Source organism: Chiloscyllium punctatum, chromosome 25, assembly GCF_047496795.1.
Source record: "Chiloscyllium punctatum isolate Juve2018m chromosome 25, sChiPun1.3, whole genome shotgun sequence".
In the NCBI taxonomy this organism is placed as follows: domain Eukaryota; kingdom Metazoa; phylum Chordata; class Chondrichthyes; order Orectolobiformes; family Hemiscylliidae; genus Chiloscyllium; species Chiloscyllium punctatum.
In genome coordinates, this window is record NC_092763.1 from 76,054,091 (window position 1) to 76,075,696 (window position 21,606).

A 21,606-nucleotide genomic window follows, 5' to 3' on the forward strand; every position below is an offset into this window, starting at 1 on the left:
TTAAGGGGAAGCTGGAAAACCATGAGGGAGGAATAAATATAGAAGGATATATTGATGGGGTGACAAAAAAAAAGACTGTAAGACAAAGGAGCAGAAGTAGGCCATTTGGCCCATCAAGTCTCCAATTAATGAGAATCATGGCTACTCTGATAGCTATAAACTCTACTTTCCTGCTTTTTCACCATAACCCCTGATTCCCTTACTAAGCAAAAATCTTGTCTACCTCAACTGTGAAATTACTTAAACACCCAGCCTCAACAGCCCTCTGAGTTAAACGATTTCACAGGTTCACAACCATGGAGAGAAATTCCTCCTCATCTCTGCCTTAAACGTGTGACCCTTGTTTCTGAGATTATGCCCTCTCATTCCAGAGTCTCTGCCAAGAGGAAACAACCTTTCCGCATCTACCCTGTCAAGCCCTCTCAGGATCGCAGAATTAGAATTAGATTTTATTGTCATATGTACTCAAGTATAGCAATGCATGAGTACAGTGACAAATGTACAGACTCGCCATTCTCAGGGGCCATCTTGGTTTCAAAAAACTGAACTTAAGAAAGACGATCGAAAAAAATTTTAAGAAGAACCAGAAGGTACAAAAATGCCCAGATCTTAAAGTCTAAAGACTTATCTCCATAAAAGTGTTTAGAATGCTCAGCTACAGAAGCAGGCACCTGGCCCTAGCTATGGTCTGGAGTGTCCGTCAGCCTGCAAATCTCGCATCGACCATCATGAGCAGCCGCACTCTTGTTGCCGCTGACAATGCCACTGCCTTCTCCGATCACCGGGAGAGGCTTTGATGCACTTGAATGCTGGAAGGAGCCGAGTACGTTTCAGTAAGGTCACCTCTCATTCTTCTATATTCCAGCAAGTACAGACCCAAACCACTCAATCTCTCTTTGTAACATACTCCCTTCATACCTGCTATCAGCCTACTGATCCTTGTGTGGACTACTCCCAATACTAGTACAGTTGGTTCTGCTTTAACACATGTTTATTCAGGGTGGATTGGCTTTAACAGGATTGAAGAATTTAGCCCATTATTTGTAGAACACAAACTTTCCTTCCCTGTATTGGCTATAACGCAATTCTGGCCCCATTGGTTTAAATGGGATGGCTATTACGCAATTTTCTGATAATGCAATATCACACGAAAACAGAACTATTGCGTTGTATCAGAACCAACTTATATGTCTTTCCTGAGAGAAGAGGCCCAAAACTGTTCAGTGGGAGGAGATTTGAGTACAGCATAAACACCAGGACCCTTTACTCAAATGGCTTGTTTCCAAGTTGTAAAATCAGAGTTGACATCATTCATAAAAGTCCATTACATTTGTAAATATACCAATGTGTTCAGCTGTTCTGCCAATCATGTCATGGATCTCAACTCAGTTTTCTCATGGGTAAAAATAAACAGAAACAACACGATTTGGTGACAATTAATTTAATTATTCATCCAACAAAGTGGGGCCCAAACCTTACAGCTGAATTTTACTTGTATTTCTCTTGTATTAAATCACTTGTATTTCTCTTGCAATATAATTTCCACTGCAATAAGGTTCAATTTATCTACTTACTATCTTCATGTTATGGTGAAAGGGTCAGATCCTTTGATTTAGTGACAGGATTAAATTAATGGATTTAAATGAAAATCAGTGGATGCCGAAACAAATAAAAACAAATTGCTGGAGAAACTCAGCAAGTCTGGCAACATATGTAGAGAGAGAAAAACAGAGTTAATGTTGCGAGTGCAGAACAATTCAGAAGACAGGTCACTTGGCTCGAAATGTTAACATTGTTTTTGTTCAATTATTAACTTGCCCTATATCGGGACTGTCTAAAAATTAATGTTCATGGAAGGCAGTTTAACCATACTGTTCAGAATCTCTGTGACTCAGCTATGTGCAATAATCCATACCATCAACAAGTGGGCCCACTTCCTGCTCAATTTTCACAAAATTCAAGTTCCCCACTTATCACCATTGCCCAAGCTTTCCAAAGGCAGGGACCTTCACACTTTTGTTTCTCTCTATCGCTAGCTCGACCTGATCTTTGCAAATATATGGTGCCTCTTGAACTACTGTCTGAACATCCTCGAATCATACACTATAAAAAGACAACATTTAGTTTTTGGTGGCGGTTCTTGGAAAGAGCCATCTAATTAGTTCTACTCCCTTGTTCTTTGCACACAGCCCTGTGAACATCTCCTTTTCAACTACATATCCAATTTTCTTTTCAAGTACAAATGAATCTGCCTATCAGGAAGCATATTCCAGCTTGTTGCATTTCTTGTACAAACAAACGTTTCTTCAAGTGACCTGGGATTGTGAACTAATCATCTCAAGGTTGTATCCTGCACTATGTTCTGACGTGAGTCTGTCATTATATAATGGAAGCAAAATAAAAGCTCACATTTTTGGGTAAGAATGTTTGTTACAAAATTGTCAATTATTCCACTTGCTCCCCCACAGTGCATCCAAAAGAAAAAGAAATGAAGAATTATTTTTCAAACTTGGTGATCAACTCCATCCACTAGGGGCAGTACTCAGTGGTTAGCACTGCTGCCTCTTGGCACCAGGGACCCGGGTTTGATTCCACCCTCGGGTGACCATCTGTATGGAGTTTCCACATTCTCCCTATGTCTGCGTCGGTTACCTCTGTGTGCTCCGACTTCCTCCAAAGGGGTGCGGGTTAGGTGGATTGACCATGCTAAATTGCCCAGGGATGTGCAGGCTAGGTGGATTAACCATGGGAAATGCAGGGCTAGGGTGCAGGAGGTGGGATGCTCTTCAGAGGGGCAGAGTGGATTCGATGGGCCAAATGGCCTGCTACTACACTGTAGGGATTATGTGATACTTCCTTGAAGAAACCGCAGGTCTTTGAAAATGGATAGAAATAACGAATTTCTGATTCATTATCAAGAAAAAGACAATTTCACTACAAATAAACACAAATTTAAGCACAAATAACTACACAAATCAAACATGTTAGTAGTTGAATGGAAATAATGTTACCTTCTTTGTATCAATCTGTACTGAGAACCTATCCTCCAGGGGCTGGGGTCTGTCCTGCGTCCCTGAGTATTGGCCTTGAAAGCCTTTCTGTTTCTCTCTTGCCATGGAGACCCACACAGGCTCTGAGCAGTTGACTCCACAGCTGGCATCCTCTGCTGCAGCACATTTGACAAGTTGTGGTTTCCTCTCTACATAACAGATTTGAGCAATTAAACATCTTTTCCACAGGGAAAAAAAGATAGTATCACTGAAGACGATTGATCAAGACATTGCATGTTTTGCTTTTACTTAGGGGGCCACTGGTCTTTAACATTAACACACAAACGAAAGATTGCTGTATTCATTGGCTTTGTGCATGCATTTGATAATTTCGATCAGAACTCATTTCCAACTTTCAGATGTCCTTGAGAAAACAGAAGGTGACTGTTTTTCTAATTTATGCACAGGATGTGGGCATTGCTGGATGGACTAGCATTTATTGCCCATCCCTCATAGCTCAGAGGGCAGATAAGCTGGGGGTCTGGAGTCACATATTAGACAGACCAGATAAGAACAGCAGATTTCCTTTCTTAAACCAGAAGTGTTATCCCCTCAACAACTGGCAATGGTTTTGTAGTCATCATTAGACTCTTAATGCCAGTTATTTACTGGATTCAAATTCCACCATCTGAACCTGGGTCTCTAGAAAATTATCCGGGTCTCTGGATTAATATGTCTAGTGAAAATAATCCCTCCAAGCCAACACCTCCTCCCGTTAAAGATCTTTACACTGATAAAGGTATTTCGTCAAGTCAATATAGAGATTTTGGGACATCGAAACAAGGGGTCTTAAATATAAGGTAGTCACAAATAAACCTAAAAGGAAATTCAGGAGAAATGTCTTTACCTATAGAGTGGTGAGAACATAGCCGTTATCACCACATGAAGTAGATGAGATGATCAGTTAAGATGCAATGAAGGGAATATTGGGAAAAGAGGGAAAGGAAAAGGTCATGTTGGTAGTTATCCAATGTTTACTTGGTAGTGTTTCTTGTTTCATGCAGGCACAAACGAACAAAATAGAATTAGCAATCCAGTTTGTATAGATATCAGGATAATGTATAACACAACCACAGTGTTACTTATTTAGTAACAGTAACAGTGAAGCAGATCATTATTATTATCCGGAACACCATCAGTGCAGTCTCCTTCAACCACTGAAACAATTAACCAAACAATTGGTCAAGACAAACTGATATTCCATACCTGAGGCTTTACTGAAGTCTAGTTGGGTTTGACGATCTTTTCTTTCAGTCTTCTCTTGAGGAGCATTGTCCTTTTCTTGTGTCACTAACTCAGTTGAGACATCCACTGAATCAGCTTTTCCCAGCAGTCGGCATCTATTCCTGTGACTCTCCAGGAATAATTTGTCATTGTCTTCCTTCGCTGTATTCACTGTGGCAGCCTCTGCCTGTCTGCTGCCTCTAGCACCAATTGCCTGAGCCGTTGGGGTCTGTATCCCTGCATGTGGTTTACTTCCCACTGCCTGCTCGCTGTCAACCACAACATGTTCGGAGTTACTTTCACCTGAATATTTGAGAAGAGGTGAGGTTCTCCTGAGTTTGACACCAAATGGGTTTCCTTTGGTATCTAAGTCAGCTTTTGTTTGCGGTTTTGTAATGTTTTGGAGACATGGCTTCTCAGTAGCAGCTGGTCTGGCTCCAGCGAATTTCATCTTCAATGGCTGATCAAAGAACTGTTGGTATTTCAGGAGACTTCCTGTGCCTTGATTTGATGACCCTTCACTGACACTCTCCTTGCAAAGCTCAGGTTTATGTGGTGCCTGAAGACTACAATCTGCATTCAAACCTTCGCTCTTTCTATTGGCCTCCAATAACGACCTCTGCCAGGCAGAGGCGATTGAGAATTTGGCTGAACCTTGATTCACAAGCCTGTTGTCTTTCTGTAATGGCTTATCGGGTATTGAATGTTCAGACTGTCCCTGAACATCAAGTAATTGCAGTGTAGAAGGTTCAGATTGAATGAACAATTCTTCAAGTGGAACTTCTGATATACACCAAATATTGTCTGTCAATTCATCACTGGAAGCCTGTTGGTGTCCTACCTTGTTATTTAATAAGCTCGTGTCAACTGCCTCTCTCATTATTGAATTATCTGTCAGGATATTTTCTTCCTGTCCTTCTGTCTCTTTGAACAAGTGCAAAGCATCATTATGAGGTACAACAGAGCTCTTACACTTTGCTTCTTTAGACATTGAGCCATGTTCTGATTGTACTGCATTTCCACCATTTCCCACTTCACTTCCCTCTGTGTGTATTTCAGCTGAGATCTTTTCTTCTGATGGAGGTGGGTCGGCATTGATGGGGTGCACAGCCTCCTCCATATTCTCAAAACAGGCTCCCCCTTTGGCTCGACTGATTGCCTCTGAACATTCTTCTGATTCAGTAATGGTCATTGGTAACATGGGAAGAGACAGAACAGCATTTTCTTCATTGTCCATACAAGACTCCTCCAAAGTCGATTTAAAATCTTCATTATGCATTAGCATTATTCCTGGTGACAGCACTTGCATGTTGGGAGGCTTCTCAGAACTATGTACACCATCAGAGGTAAGGAGCATTTCTGGGTCAAGTGTCTGTTTACTTGTAGTTTTAGGCAATACAGCTTCATTCTGATCTAAAGCATTTCCACCATGCTCTGGATTGTGGCTGTGAGGAACCTCATGTATTTTGGAACTCTTAGAAACAGTTTCCACAAACTCATCTCCATTTGTTTCATGCTTTAAGTCATTGCATTGTGCCAAGAGATCTGTTACATAATGAGGAAAAGAGGTCATAAATGACTTAACTTAATTTTATGACAATAAAACTAATGTTCAAAAACTTAATTCTAAACAGAGAAAACATTCCTGCCGTCAGTCTTCAGAAGACATTTGTTCAAAAGTTATTATTGTTGGTTGGACATTGTTTTCACTTTCACTGCTGGTTTTGTAATTCAATTATATCACATTAAAGCACCAGAACAGCAAGTACTCAACAAATTGTAGATCACCTCATTGCCCATCCAAACCTACCTTCAAAGTTTGTGAGAAGATTTGTAGCTCGGGTGCTCGTTGTGGTTCTGTTCGCCGAGCTGGGAATTTGTCTTGCAAGACAAATTTCCAGCTCGGCAAACAGAACCACAACAAACCTACCTTCCCTTGGAATCACAAAAATCATTCATGACACACAAATGCCAGAAAATGACCATTTCCAATAAAAGACAATCTAACCACAGCACCCTATCATTCAATGGTGCTGCCATCACTGAATCTCCCACTATTAACATCCTGGGGGTTAGCATTAACCAGAAACTCAACTGGACTCATTATATAACACAGTAACTACAAGAGCAGGTAAGAGGCTAGGCATACAGCGATAAGTAATGGATGAAGGTTTGCTCACTGAGCTGGAAGGTTCATTTCCATACATTTCATCACTCTATTAGGTAACAGCTTCAGTGGGCCTCAGGCGAAGCAGTGTACATGATTCCTGCTTTCTATTTAGATATTTGGGTTTCTTTGGGTTTGTGATGTCATTTCTGGTGGTGATGTCATTTCCGGTGGGGATGCCATTCCCTGTTCTTTTTCTCAGGGGTGGTAGATGGGGTCTAACTTGATATGTTTGTTGATAAGAGTTCCAGTTGGAATGCCATGCTTCTAGGAATTCTAGTGAGACTTCAGGAAAACAACACACACAGATCAAATATTGAACAACAGAAGCAATCATCCCAACATCCACAAACAAAGCTGCATCAGAACATTATTTCAATGAGCCAACTCACACTGCAGCACAGAGGAACTATGCAGAGCAGAGGAAAGTCACCTATACCGTGTATTCAAAAAGAATGGGTACCCAATGAACACAATCCGCCGATTTCTCAACAACAAACCCAAACAAGCAGACAAAACACATCCAGAAATTTGTGTTGCAGACATTTCGTCCCCTGTCCAGGTGACATCCTCAGTGCTTGGGATCCTCCTGTGAAGCGCTTGTGTGATGTTTCCTCCGGCATTTATAGTGATTTGTATCAGCCGATTCCAGTTGTCAGTCCCAGCTCTCCACTGCAGTGGCCGGTATATTGGGCCCAGGTCGATGTGCCTATTGATTGAATCTGTGGATGAGTGCCATGTCTCTAGGAGTTCCCTGGATGTTCTCTGTTTGGCTTGTCCTATAATAGTAGTGTTGTCCCAGTCGAACTCATGTTGCTTGTCATCTGCGTGTGTGGCTACTAAGGATAGCTGGTCATGTCGTTTCGTGGCTAGTTGGTGTTTGTGGATGCGGATCGTTGACTGTCTTCCTGTTTGTCCTATGTAGTGTTTTGTGCAGTCTTTGCATGGGACGAAACGTCTGCAACACAAATTCCCAGCTCGACAAACAGACCACAACAACGAGCACCCGAGCTACAAATCTTCTCCCAAACTTTGAACATCCAGAAACCCTAGCCACTCTCCCCTACATCAAAGACATCTCAGAAATGACTGGCAGACTACTCAGACCCTTTAGCATCATGGTAGTCCACAAATCCACCAAGACACTAAAACAGTGGCTAATGAACTTGAAAGACCCAATACAGACAACAAGCAAAACTATCGTTATTTACAAAATACCGTGCAAGAACTGTAACAAACACTACATTGGACAAACAGGCAAAAAACTAGCCACCAGGATACATGAACACCAACTAGCCACAAAACGACATGACCCTCTCTCACTTGTATCCTCACATACAGATAAGGAAGGAAACCACTTCGATTGGGATACCACATCCATCTTAGGCCAAGCCAAACAGAAACATTCACAAGAATTCCTAGAAGCATTGCATTCCAACCGGAACTCTATCAACAAACACATCGAGTCAGACCCCATCTACCCACCCCTTGAGAAAAAGAACATGAAATGACATCACTACAGGAAATGACATCACCATTGGAAATGACATCACCAACCAAAGAAACCCAAACATATAAACAGAAAGCAGGAATCATGTATACTGCTTTGCCTGAGGCCCACTGAAAATGTTACCTAGTAGGGTGATTAAACGTCTGGATATGAACCTCCAAGCTCAGCGAGCAAACCTACATCCAGAACTCCAACCTACAAATCTTCTCAAAACTCGCTAAGCAATAAGTAACTCTCTTCCTGACTCCCCAAAGCATGTCCACCATCGATAAGACACAAGTCAGTACTGTGAGTGAACACGCCCCACTTGCTTGGATGGGTGCAGATCCAACAACACTCAATAAGCTTGACACCATCCAGAATAAACAGTTTACTTGACTGGCATCGCATCCATCAGCATTCACTCCCTCCACTAGCAATACTCTGTAGCAGCAGTGTGCACTATCTACAAGATGCTGTGCAGAGATTTACCAAATATTCTTAGACTGTGCCTCCTAAACCCATGGCTACTACCATCTGAGAAAAAGAACAGGAAATGATGTCACCACAGGAAATAATGTCACCATCCCAAGGAAACCTAAACACATAAGTAGAAAATGCTTCAAACGGAAGCTGACTGATGATATTACCAATAATGGTGACAAAACGTCCGAAAACTGAACTTTCCAGCTCAGCGAGCAAACCTACATCCAGAACTTCAACCGAGCTACAAATCTTCTCAAAACTCACTACCATCTCGAAGACAGCTGATACTTGGGAACACTACTGTCTGCAAGATCCCCTTCAATCTACTTGTCATTCTGATTTGGAAATATTTTGCCAGTCTTTCATCGTCACTGGGTCAAACTCCTGGAATTCCCTCCCTAACGACATATGGATCTACCTACTGTACATGGATTACAGCGGTTCAAGAAGGCAGCTCACTACCACTTTCTCAAGGGCAACTAGGAATGGACAATAAATGACTTAGCCAGTGATGCCTACATCCCATGAATATAGTAAAAAAAAGTCATATATGGAAGCATGCAAATAATGGACATAGCATTCAATTTAGGAATGTTAACTCCAAAAAAATCAAATGTGGACATGAAAGTTATTGAGATGAACTTCTCTGTATTGAGGAGAATGAAGGTAGTTTTGCCACAGATGTTCAAAGTGAACATGCATTTTGATAGGGTCATGGGGAAAACATGTCCCCAACAGCAGGAAAACTGGTAACCAGAGGATACGGGATTTAGAAGTTTGACAAAAGAACTGGAGGTAAGATTAGGGTAGTTTTCTCATTCAGTGAATTTTTATGATCTGCCCGAAAGAGTAGTGGGAGCAGAACTAATAGAACATTTTAAAAAGAAGTATGTTATATATTTGTGAACAAAAAGAAAATTATGGGGCAAAGAACAAAGGAGTGGATCTGACTGAATAAGACTTTTATTTATTATGGTATGTGACATTGCTGGCTGAGCCAACGTTTGCTGCCCTTCTCCAGTTGCCCCTTTTGTGGTGAGCTGCCTTCTTGACCCGCTGCAGTCAACATGCTGTAGGAGCATCCACTGTGCTGACGGAGAGGAATTTCTAGGATCTTGACCCAGTAACACTGCAGGATTAGCAATATATTTCCAACGTAGGATCGGGTACAACACGAAGGGGAACTTGCAGGTGGTGGTGTTTCCCTTGTCCTTCTAGGCACCAGTTTGGAAGATGCTGCAAAGCATCTTGTAGATGGCGCACACTGTTGTCATTATGTGTCAGTTTTGGAAAGAGTGAACGTTGGAGGCAGTGGATGCGGTGTTAAACAAGCAGGTGCTTTGTCTTGGATGGTGTCAAGCCTCTTAAGTGTTGTTGGAGCTGCAATCAACCAGGCAAGTGGTGTGTATTCTATCACACTCCTGATTTATGCCCTGAAGATGATGAATAGAATTTGAAGAGCTCGGAGGTGAATTACTGCCTCTTTGAAAATGCTAGTATAAGCATTATGAGCCAAATGGTTTATTCAGCATACTGGTGTCTTTACTGAATGATATTAATAATTCCGTTCTTCACAGTAATTTTATGGAGGGGATTATGCATTCAACAATATGGGTTTAATCCCAGAAATCTGTCATGCAAGTCAGAAACACATGATAACAAGAAAGGAACATTGACTGTTCAAATTAATAACCAGCCATAGAATCCCTGCAGTGTGGAAACAGGCCTTCAGCCCATTGAGTCCACACCAACCCTTCCACCCACACATCTATGGACACTTTGGCCAATCCACCTAACCTGCACATCTTTGGACTGTGGGAGGAAATCAGAACACTGGGAGGAAACCCACACAGATATGGAGAGAACGTGCAAAAGTGGGTGCCTGGCACAATGAGGCAATAGAGTTAACCACTGAGCCACGTTGCTGCCAGGTCTCTACTGGCTATTGGTGGTGAAATTTAATAAATATAAAGATTTGACCTGATTCACACCAACACCTCACAGAAATATCTCACAAAACAAATGAGTGAAAAAATTCCGGTATTTATATAGCATATCATTACATTCCTCAGAAACCTCTCAAAATACTTCATACACAATGAGCAAATTAAAACTGCAACCCCTGTGGTTAGGCAGGCATTTAACACAACGCTAGATTTCACAATCCATAGGTGAAAGTGAGGACTGCAGATGTGGAGAGTGGAGAGTGTGTTGCTGGAAAAGCACAGCAGGTCAGGTAGCAACTGGCGAGCAGGACAAAATTGACAGTTCAGCCAAAAGCTCTTCATCATTCCTGATGAAGTGCTTTTGCCCAAAACGTCAAATCCCCTGCTCCTCGGATGCTGCCTGACCTGCTGTGCTTTTCCAGCACCACTCTCTCGACTCCACAATTCATAAGCAGGGGGACAGCACTGGGGAAGAATGCTGTCCATCACATCTCCACTTCTCACCTTTGCATTGTACCACAGGCCTTCCAGAACCTTGGAAGTCACCTCTCATTTGAAAAATGTAACATTAGGCTGCTGTCTCCACTTATGTGTGAAAGCAACATAGCCTGCAAATGGTGTATACAGGTCCAACTCACTTTGTCTCCCTCAAACTGGAGCTCCAGTGTGACCAGTACATTCATTTCCAAGTATTGCAGTTTTTGTGTAAAACTGTTTTTGTTTTCCCCACTTGGATTCTCTTGATGTAGGTTGAGGCATGACTCCATAACCTCTGACTGTGAAGAATGCTACCAACTGTTCGAAGCAATTTGTTGAGTCAAGATTTGCTCTGAACAGTGGCATCTTAATAACACAGTTCCAGTAAGTATTTTCCTTCAGGGATATAGTAATTAAAACTGATGGCAATAAAAGTGTTCATACCAATTTCTTCTTTATTTTCAGCCTGTAAATCACTGGCAGAGGACATGACTGGATCCTTTTCATCTTTACTTCCAGGCAAAATAAATTTGGGTATCTTTGAATCTTCTCTCTGGAGGAAAAATAACATTATGCATGTTAATTTATGTGTATTTAAATATTAATTCGTAGAGAACTATCTTTTCTCATTGCACAGTGGTTAGCACTGCTGCCTCACAGGGCCAGAGACCAGGGTTCAATTCCCGCCTCAGGCGACTGACTGTGTGGAGTTTGCACATTCTCCCCGTGTCTGCGTGGGTTTCCTTCGGGTGCTCCGATTTCCTCCCACAGTCCAAAGATGTGCAGGTCAGGTGAATTGGCTATGCTAAATTGCCCGTAGTGTTAGATTAGATTAGATTAGATTACTTACAGCGTGGAAACAGGCCCTTCGGCCCAACAAGTCCACACTGCCCCGCCGAAGCGCAACCCACCCATACCCCTACATCTACATCTACCTCTAACACTATGGGCAATTTAGCATGGCCAATTCACCTGACCTGCACATCTTTGGAGTGTGGGAGGAAACCGGAGCACCCGGAGGAAACCCACGCAGACACGGGGAGAATGTGCAAACTCCACACAGTCAGTCGCTTGAGGCGGGAATTGAACCCGGATCTCTGGCGCTGTGAGGCAACAGTGCTAACCACTGTGCCACCGTGCCGCCCAGGTGAAGGGGTAAATGTAAATGTATGGGTGGGTTGCGCTTCGGCGGGTTGGTGTGGACTTGTTGGGCTGAGGGGCCTGTTTCCACACTCTAAGTAATCTAATATAATCTAATTTAGAATATTGAGGTAATATTTCTTTAAGAATATTTCTGCGAAGAGAGAATTCTTTCCTGACAGATATTGTATAATTCACTTGATGACAGTGAATATCAACTACGTAAGTTGGAAATTTGGAAATGGAAATACTCTTTAATCTTGCATCTTCATGAAAATATTAACAAGGTACTTCTGCAAAATTACCTGTTCTTATTTCAACACAGTTATATATAAACACAACCCACAGAAAACAGCTAACAGCGGGGTGCAACTGTTGTCACTTCAATTTGAATACAGCTTACAAGAGTTTGTAATTCCTACTGACATCGACACTTCTGCAGAAAACTCAATGTTTATTTAAACTGGGTTGATTCAGATTTATATGTACTATTGTGCACCACTTTGAAGATATCAAGAGCATAATTTTATTTTAAAATTATAATAATGAGCTTCAGTTGACCAAACAGGACTGTGACCCATGTTGAATCCTGTGCAGTTACTTTTCCCGCGTAGCTTTTCCTGTGTAAAATCATTGCCAGAGCTGCTAAAGCTGTTCACGACTGCTCACACGAGGCCTGTGTGTGAGAGCTGTTAATATAATACTTTTTGGTGGGGAGAGTGCTTTACGTGCATGAATTGAGGAAGGTGGCACGGCAAGTTGGAAAACGGTTAATGAGGTATACACAATCTCAGTTTTTAATGAGACAAAAGCCCAAACATTGGTATTAATGGTGGAGGTGGCCTGAAATTGGAAGTCTCCCCTCGCATGGGAGTGGACTCAGCTCAGGTAATGTGTCACCATCCCCCTCCATTTTACAGAGGCAATAACTAGCTGTCTCCACTGGTGGCATTTTGACATCCCCAGTTTATGCAAATATGACACAGATGTTGCACTCCTTCCCATACTTCTCAAGGGAGGAAGTCACAGAGTCATAGAGATGTACAGCATGGAAACAGACCCTTCAGTCCAACCTGTCCATGCCGATCAGATATCCCAACCCAATCTAGTCCCACCTGCCAGCACCGGGCCCATATCCCTCCAAACCCTTCCTATACATATACCCATCCAAATGCCTCTTAAATGTTGCAATTGTACCAGCCTCCACCACTTCCTTTGGCAGCTCATTCCATACATGCACCACCCCCTGCGTGAAAAAGTTGCCCTGTAGGTCTCTTTTATATCTTTCCCCTCTCACCCTAAACCTATGTTGTACACTGTAAGTAATCTAATCTGATCTAATCTATGCTCTCTAGTTCTGGATTCCCTAAAGTCCATATAGATCACATCTACTGCTCTGCCCTCATCAATTCTCTTTGTTATTTGCTCAAAAAACTCAATCAAGTTTGTGAGACACGATTTCCCATGCACAAAACCATGCTGACTATTCCTAATCAGTCCTTGCCTTTCCAAATATGCATAAAACCTGTCCCTCAGGATTCCCCCTCAACAACTTTTCCACCACCAATGTCAGGCTCACTGGTCTATAGTTCCCTGGCTTGTCCTTACCACCCTTCTTAAACAGTGGCACCATGTCAGCCAACCTCCAGTCTTCCGGCACCTCACCTGTGACTATCGATGATACAAATATCTCAGCAAAAGGCCCACAGAGTTCTCAGGTACAGTGATGACTGAGTGATATTATTGTTAGACACCTAATCCAGAGACCCATGTACTGCTCTGGAGATCCGAGTTTGCACCCTGCCATGACAGGTGGTGCAATTTGAATTCAATAAAACTCTGGAATTAAGAATCTAATGACGACCATGAAACCATTGTTGACCTTTAGGAGAAAATCCCATCTGGTTTACTGATGCCCACATGTGATGCCAGACCCACAGCAATGTAGTTAATTCTTAACTGCCCTCTGGGGCAATAATTTAGGCATTCCCAATGAAACCAACAGCCTGAGAATGAATTTTGGAAAACCTGTTTGCAGCCTTTGACATGGTTGATTATACGACTCTTTCTCATTGTCCATATGATGTGAGGCTGCACAGACCCTGAATTCACCAGTTTCTATATCTCCCCTGCCTCCGACCCCATCCCTCCAAGTCAAGTCCACCCTCCTGACCTGACCTACCTGTCCATCTTCCTTCCCACCTACCTGCTTCTCACTTTCCACTGACCTATCACCATCACCTCTTACCTTCACCCGCCCATTGCCATCCAACCTACCTTTCCCCCAGCCGTATTCCACCTCCCACCCTCCATTTTTCTTGCAGCCCCCTTCACTCTCCCCGACTCCTGAAGAATGGTCCTGCTTGAAACACCGACTCACTTGCTCCTTGCATGCTGCCTGACCTGCTGTGTCTTTACCAGTGCCATGGTTTATCAAGTCTGGCTCTCCAGCATCTGTAGTCCTCACTTTCTCCCACAGACTGTCATTCTACTCTCACTCATCCATTTTTTGACTGGATTATCATCGACAATGGTTCCTTTTCCTGCTCCAACACCTTCATTTCTAGAGGTCTCCTCCTTTGAGATTCAGTGTCAGGTTGCATTCATACGCTGAGCACATCCAGCTCTACCTAGCCACTTGCTCGTTCAACTCCTCTGCTGGTTCCTGGGAACTCCCATAGTGGCATAATCTTTTTCACAATCATAATGAAACAGAGAAAACCCAAATGGATGTAACTGTGGCTGCCTTCACCCACCGACCTGTGCTTGGCTTTAATTCTGCAGATTGTGAAATTAAAACATGTAGACAATCACTTCAAACACATTCAGCTAAGAAAATAACCAGAAACGTACTGAGGAAGCAAATCCTGGAAATGAAGTAATGGGAAGCGATAGATTGGGAATAAATGCCAGAAATGATTTTGTCTGAATAACTCACAATTATAATTTTAAATTAGGTTTGTGTTCTGATTTTGGCACAAGGAAGTGCTGATTTTTTTTTTATTTCAGAGGCTCATGAGTCTTTGGAAAACTTCTTCCCAGAGAACAGCAGAGGTGACATCAGTGAATATCCTTAAGATTGATTTGTGATTAACAGTGATTAGATAAGACACCCTACAATATGGAAACAGGCCCTTCGGCCCAACATGCCCACGAGACTCTCCGGAGAGTAACTCACCCACCCAGACCCTTTCCCCTAACGTATATTTACTCCTGACTATTGTACCTAACAGTATGGGCAATTTAGCATGGCCAATTCACTTGACCAGCACATCTTTGGATTGTGGGAGAAAACTGGAGCACCCGAAGGAAACCCACTCAGTGGAGAACGTGCAATCTCCACACAGTCACTTGAGGTAGGAATCGAACCCAGGTCCCTGGTGCTATGAGGCAGCAGTGCTAACCCTTATTGGCAGTTAGCAGGAATGTGGTGTTAACACCAAAGTTAGATCAATGATGAAGGAAGAGCAGGTTTGTGGGACGGAATGACCTATGCCTGCTAGTAATTCTTATGAATGCCACTAAGAACAAATTGCTGCCTGGTTTAAATACAAAACAAATGCATTTCTACTCAATTTTTATTGGGTCAGTTGTCTTTTTACTTTAACTGGGTAAAACAAACAAAAGCAACTGTGTTTTCCTTTCCTTTTCAAATAGATTTGATAAGGTTAGTTATAGATTTATTCAGAGTCACAATTTGCATTCTGATTCACAATGTGTTGAATTTATTTACAATGTCTTTGCTTCATATGTTTCTGGTTATTGTTTTTCTTGTTGTCAGTGGACAGTGCATTCTTACAATAGTTGGCTTCTTCTGTTTGGCAAAGAACTTCTGTCTGCGAGGATTAACAGCAATCTTGTGTTTTGCCGCAGAGTTATCCAGGCAGGCAAAAGGGTTAGCTGGGGAGCTGAAGTCAACAGGAAGTGAGTCAGAGATGGTTGTCATGAAAGCCAGTGGTGAGAGGGGACTCAGAGGTCTGGAAGAAGGCTTTGAGGATATCTGAAAGAGAAAAATACAGATGCCAGATCAGATTTTCATTACAATGAATTATTTTGTTGTAAAGACAGGGATTTTTTTGCTGCCATAGTCATGGGTCACATTTCACATGAATCCCTTAATTTACCTCAGTGATACACTCCCACACCAACAGCACTAGCAAAACACTTTTCTCTATCCTTACAGCCAGAGTGAATCTGCTTAGTTGTTGCTGACTGAGTGATGGTTATTGAATGTGACCTCTCAATAGCAGCAGTTATAGAGTCATAGGAAACAGACCCTTCAATCCAACTTGTCCATGTTGACCAGATATCCTAAATTAATCTAGTCCCATTTGCCAGCACCTGGCCCATATCCCTCTAAACTCTTCCCATTCATATATCCATCCAGATGCCTTTTAAATAATGCAATTGTACCAGCCTCCACCACTTCCTCTGGCAGCTCATTCCATACATGCACCATCCTCTGTGTGAAAAAGTTGCCTCTTCGATCTCTTTTAAATCTTTCCCCCTCTCACCGTACACCTTTGTGCTCTAGTTTAAGACTCCCTCACCCCAGGGAAAAGACCTTGTCTATTCACTCTATCCATGCCTCTCATGATTTTATAAACCTCTATAACGTTACCCCTCAGCCTTTGACACTCCAGGGAAAACAGCCCCAGCCTATTCAGCCTCTCCCTAAAACTCAAACCCTCCAATCCTGGCAACATCCTTGTAAACCTATTCTGAACCCTTTCAAGTTTCAGTTTCTCAACATCCTTCTGATAGGAGGAAGACCAGAATTGCATGCAGTATTCCAAAAGTAGCCTAACCAATGTCCTGTACAGCCACAATGTGACCTCACAACTCCTATTCTCAATGCACTGACCAATAAAGGAATTGAAATAAATAAGGAGTCACCTGATAGTTCAAAATCATATTCTTGATGAAAAAGAGATGGGCCATCAAATAAAGTATGGTCACATGACAGTGACTGTCATGAAGCAGACATGTAATGTAAACAATGTGAGCTATCAGTGTATGCAAAGTAAGATCCCACAAAATATCAAGAAGATCAAAAATTGACACTTTGCTTTATAAAAAAGGGGTGATGCTCTTTGATGTAGAATAATGGGTAAGTTGCATAATATTAATAATTGGGGCATATCATACTTGATGTCTACTGATATGGGGCATACTTAGAATCAATACCAAGCTGACTAGGTTGTTTGAATGCTCTTGCCTTCTCAATTATCGACACAGTATATGTAATTTCTAACAATCTTGTTCTTCAGTATAAGGACAGAGTCAACTCTGTTCATAAACTCTGTGTGATGGCATATGGTGGGGATGGCAATGAACTCGTTTGGTAAAACTTCCCAGTCACGCTGATTGATAATGGGAACACTCGAAGTAGACAACAGCACAGGGTTACACCTGTGAATAAATTTGGAAGAACCTGTTGCTGCCTTTGGCATGGTTGATTTTATAACTCTTTTCCATTGCCCACGCTATGTGAGACTCTTATTCATCCAATCATCGACCTGATTACCATTGACAATGTTTTCTCTTCCTGCCCTAACATTTTTATTTCTCAGGTTCTCCTCCTCTGAGAAATCTAGGTTAGCCCACCTCCAACCTCTCATTTGCATGGTGCCCTTTCACTACATCATCTGAAACTTGAGTGTCAGATTCCATACGTACACCAAATGCACTCAACTCTACTTGCTACTTCAACCCCTCTACATCCTTGAGGATGGCCTGAAGGAGAAGCAGTGAACAACTCACAGACTTAATCAATGTCGTAGATGAAGGGAAGCTCTGGAATCCATCATCCAGATGCTTAGAGAGGGGCAGGAGCTCTGCAACAGGAGAATACAGGTCATTCTGCTACAATGAGTGTTTTGTTCATGCAAATTTGCTGTAACGTGATTGACGAACTGGGGACACTGTTTCTAAAGCACGAACGTTTATTTTAAATGATGCTGCTATTACAGAATTTCCTTAACATTCTCATGGGATTGCATGAGAACAGACTACCGCGTTACAGCAGAACTCACTCTACCTCAATGCCTCCCAGTTCAGGCTATTTATGGCAGTGAACAGCAGCAAATGTGCTACAACACACCTACAATACTAGTACAGTCCTCAAAAATGCAAATTTAATTTCTTTACTTGACTTGTAGAAAGGGCTCTTTTTGAACCTCATTCAATGAAGCTGAGAAGTGTGAAGTCATTTGCCACTAAATGTCTTGAGGCCTTTGAAGTCAACAACCTTGGTACAATCCCAGTTGTAAATGTGGTTTCTCAGTTTGATCTATTTAAACTTTTCCTATTCAATAAAAGATAAAGTTACAAACTGATGCAAGCTTTTACAACATCGGTTCAATCAGGACAAAGTTTCACACTATTTGAAGGATGCCTGTTATTCCAACAGAGGATCATGTGATGCTCAGCATGGCTAACCTATTTACCTTCATAGAATCCTCATGGCGTGGAAACAGGCCATTAGGCCCAGCAAGTCCACACCAACCCTCCAAAGACTAACCCACCCAGACCCATTGCCCGATATTTACCCCTGACTAATTCACCTAACTTATACATCCCTGGACACCATGGCCAATTTAGTACAGCCAATTTACCCTAACCTGCACATATTTGGATAGTGGGAGGAAACCGGAGCACCCGGAGGAAACCCACGCAGACACGGGGAGAATGTGCAAACTCCACCCAGACAGTCGCCCGAGGTGGGAATCAAACCCGGGCCCCTGGCGCTGTGAGACAGCAGTGCTAACCACCGAGCCACTGGGCTGCCATTTGTGTACAATTACTCACACAGCTGATTATGAAAACTTAACATGTTTTAAAAATGTGATGGCGCATACACAACCAAATTCCATATGCGCTATCTCTAAGTCCCCAGAATGCTTCATTTTCCCTTTCCTTTCCACCAGGAGACTAGGACCCGTGGACACAGCCTTAGAATTAGAGGGGGTCATTTCAGAACGGAAATGCGGAGACATTTCTTCAGCCAGAGAGTGGTGGGCCTGTGGAATTCATTGCCACGGAGTGCAGTGGAAGCCGGGACGCTAAATGTCTTCAAGGCCGAGATTGATAGGTTCTTGTTGTCTAGAGGAATTAAGGGCTACGGGGAGAACGCTGGCAAGTGGAGCTGAAATGCGCATCAGCCATGATTGAATGGCGGAGTGGACTCGATGGGCCGAATGGCCTTACTTCCACTCCTATGTCTTATGGTCTTATGGTCTTATGTCTAGATGCAATCTCAGGGTCAATAGCTGGGTGGAGGGAGCCAGTTTTCCTTAGTGTTTTGGATAGGTGACCCTGAAAAGGGCATTTTGATCCGAGGGCCCAGGTATACTGAATGTTTTCTGACAGGTTCACCCTCCTCAGCTTGAACTCTCTCACGGTTGAGGATTTCAGGGACAGGTAGAGGTGGAGGAGCTGGGCATCTCTGAAGTTTCCTGAGAGGAGGTTGCTGGGCCCCCAATGTGGTTCCTTCTCTAGTTGGGTTCCTAATGGTATCACCTTGTCTCTAATGAGAAAGGTCATCTCCCTGTTATCTTGCCATTGGTGCTAAACACCACTGGCTAAAGTGATGGAATGCAGATCTCTACACAGATCTTATGACTTGTGGAGGACAGAAGGACATAGATACATAGAAGATAGGAGCAGACGGAGGTCATTCATCCCTTTGAGCCTGCTCTGCCATTCATCACAATCATGGCTGATCGTCCAACTCAACAGCCTTCTCCCCATAACCTTTGATCCCATTCACCCCAAGTGCTATATCTAGCTGCCTCTGGAATACATTTGACATCAACTACTTCCTGTGTTAATGAATTCCATGGACCCACCACTCTTTGGGTGAAGAAATGTCTCCTCATCTCCATCCTAAATGGTCCACCCTGAATCCTCAGACTGTGACCCCTGGTTCTGGAAACACCCATCGGGAACATCCTCGCTGCATCTACCCTGTCTATTTCTGTTGGAATTTTATAAGCCTTGATGAGATCCCGCCTCATTTGTCTGATCTCCAGTGAAAACAATCCTAACTTCATCAATCTCTCCTCATGCATCAGTCCCACCATCCCCGGAATCAGACTGGAAATCCTTTGCTGCACTCCATCAACAGCAAGAACATTCTTCCCTCAGAAAAGGAAACCAAAATGTTCATGAACCTTCTTCCTGCATCGCTTGGCATTTCTCCAGACCAGGCTGGTAGGGTCTCGAGCAGTGGTCTCCTCTGTGATTCCTGAGAGAAGAAGATGGCCCTCTTCTCCATCACAAGATCCTCCAGTGCCCTGTTGGCCAAGCAGGGTGTCAGCTTCCCTTTCTCAGCCACTTCCTTTTGAACTGGGGAGCAACACATTGTGAATGGCAGCTTCTGACCAGTACACAGCAGGGATTTAAAGGGTCTGAATCCTGAAAGATTCCAGCATTGGTGGAATGCTAGATAGCTCAAGAGTGGCTGCATTGAGTCCTGATGTACACTGTGATGATGCTGTCACTTTAAGAGGCTATTTTGGTCTGGTATTTTTAAGAGAAGTTGTAAGTCAAAGGTGAAAAAATGTCGAATGAAGACCACTTGAGCGAACAGCTTGGGAGGCATTGGAGATTTTTTTTTGTTAATGCAGCCCGAATGGGCGAGGCCAGCTTTCACAAACCAGAACTTCTGAGTAACATCAGAAGCTACTGGGGTTTCAAAAGAGTCAGAAGCTTCAGTGACTGTCTCCTGGCTGCTACCCTCTTTGAAGTTTCTCTTGATGTTTTCCACCTGGATTGGAGAACTGCATGTGAGAATGCGTGTCTGAATTTTACTTTTTTTGCCAAAGGATGTATTTATGGGATGTTTCTATATTGGAACAGTAAATTAGTAATAGTTACTGTATCTGTTATTCTGTTACGTTTTCCAACTGAGTTTATTTATTCTAATTTCCCCTTTCTTTGGCTGTATTTTAACGACAGCATTTAAATAAATTGTGTTTTGTTGAACACTGAGTAGTTTGACCAGTCACATTGCATTGGGAACAGCCTCTTCACAAGTGCCTTTAAAATAAGAAAACGTCAGCGTCCTGGCTACCTCCTTAATATATTTTGAGGGGATCTAGTCTGGTTTATAACAACACCTAACAGAATGACATGCTGACAATTGGAAGAGATAATTCACCGAGCTCATGTAAAGAAACTCTCCGTCAAACTGACTGAAATTGACTTTTAGCCAGTTGTTTGGTGAATTTATAGTGCCCAAGTCAGGATGGTATGTGGCTTGGAGCGGATGCATGGAAACATCATCACTTGCAAATTCACTCTCCAAACCAACCTGACTCAAAACTAAATCACTGTTTTTTCACTGTCACTGGATCAAAGTCCCGGAACTCCCTTCCAAATAGCACTGTGGGAGTTCTTCACCAGATGGACTGCAATAGTTTAAGATGATGATGTGGAGAAGCCGGTGGTGGACTGGGATGGACAAAGTTAAGAATCACACAACACCATGTTATAGTCCAACAGGTTTAATTGGAAGCACACTAGCTTTAGGAGTGCTGCTCTTTCATCAGGTGGTTGTGGAGTATAAGGTCATAAGACACAGAATTTATAGCAAAAGATTAGTGTCATACAGTGACAGATTGA

The 21,606-nt window shown here is 42.7% G+C and overlaps 1 protein-coding gene across 2 annotated transcripts in view; it reads right to left on the minus strand.

Moving 5' to 3' along the window:
* Positions 1-21,606, minus strand: part of LOC140496074 (uncharacterized) — a 192,762-nt gene that overhangs the window by 11,464 nt on the left and 159,692 nt on the right. For both annotated transcript variants that reach the window (XM_072595586.1, XM_072595585.1), the window contains exons 7-10: positions 15,779-15,979; positions 11,284-11,392; positions 4,257-5,819; positions 3,012-3,199 (exon numbers count right to left, since the gene is read on the minus strand). In XM_072595586.1, coding sequence (XP_072451687.1) covers positions 3,012-3,199; positions 4,257-5,819; positions 11,284-11,392; positions 15,779-15,979 — 2,061 coding nt within the window. The remainder of the gene's footprint in view (positions 1-3,011; positions 3,200-4,256; positions 5,820-11,283; positions 11,393-15,778; positions 15,980-21,606) is intronic.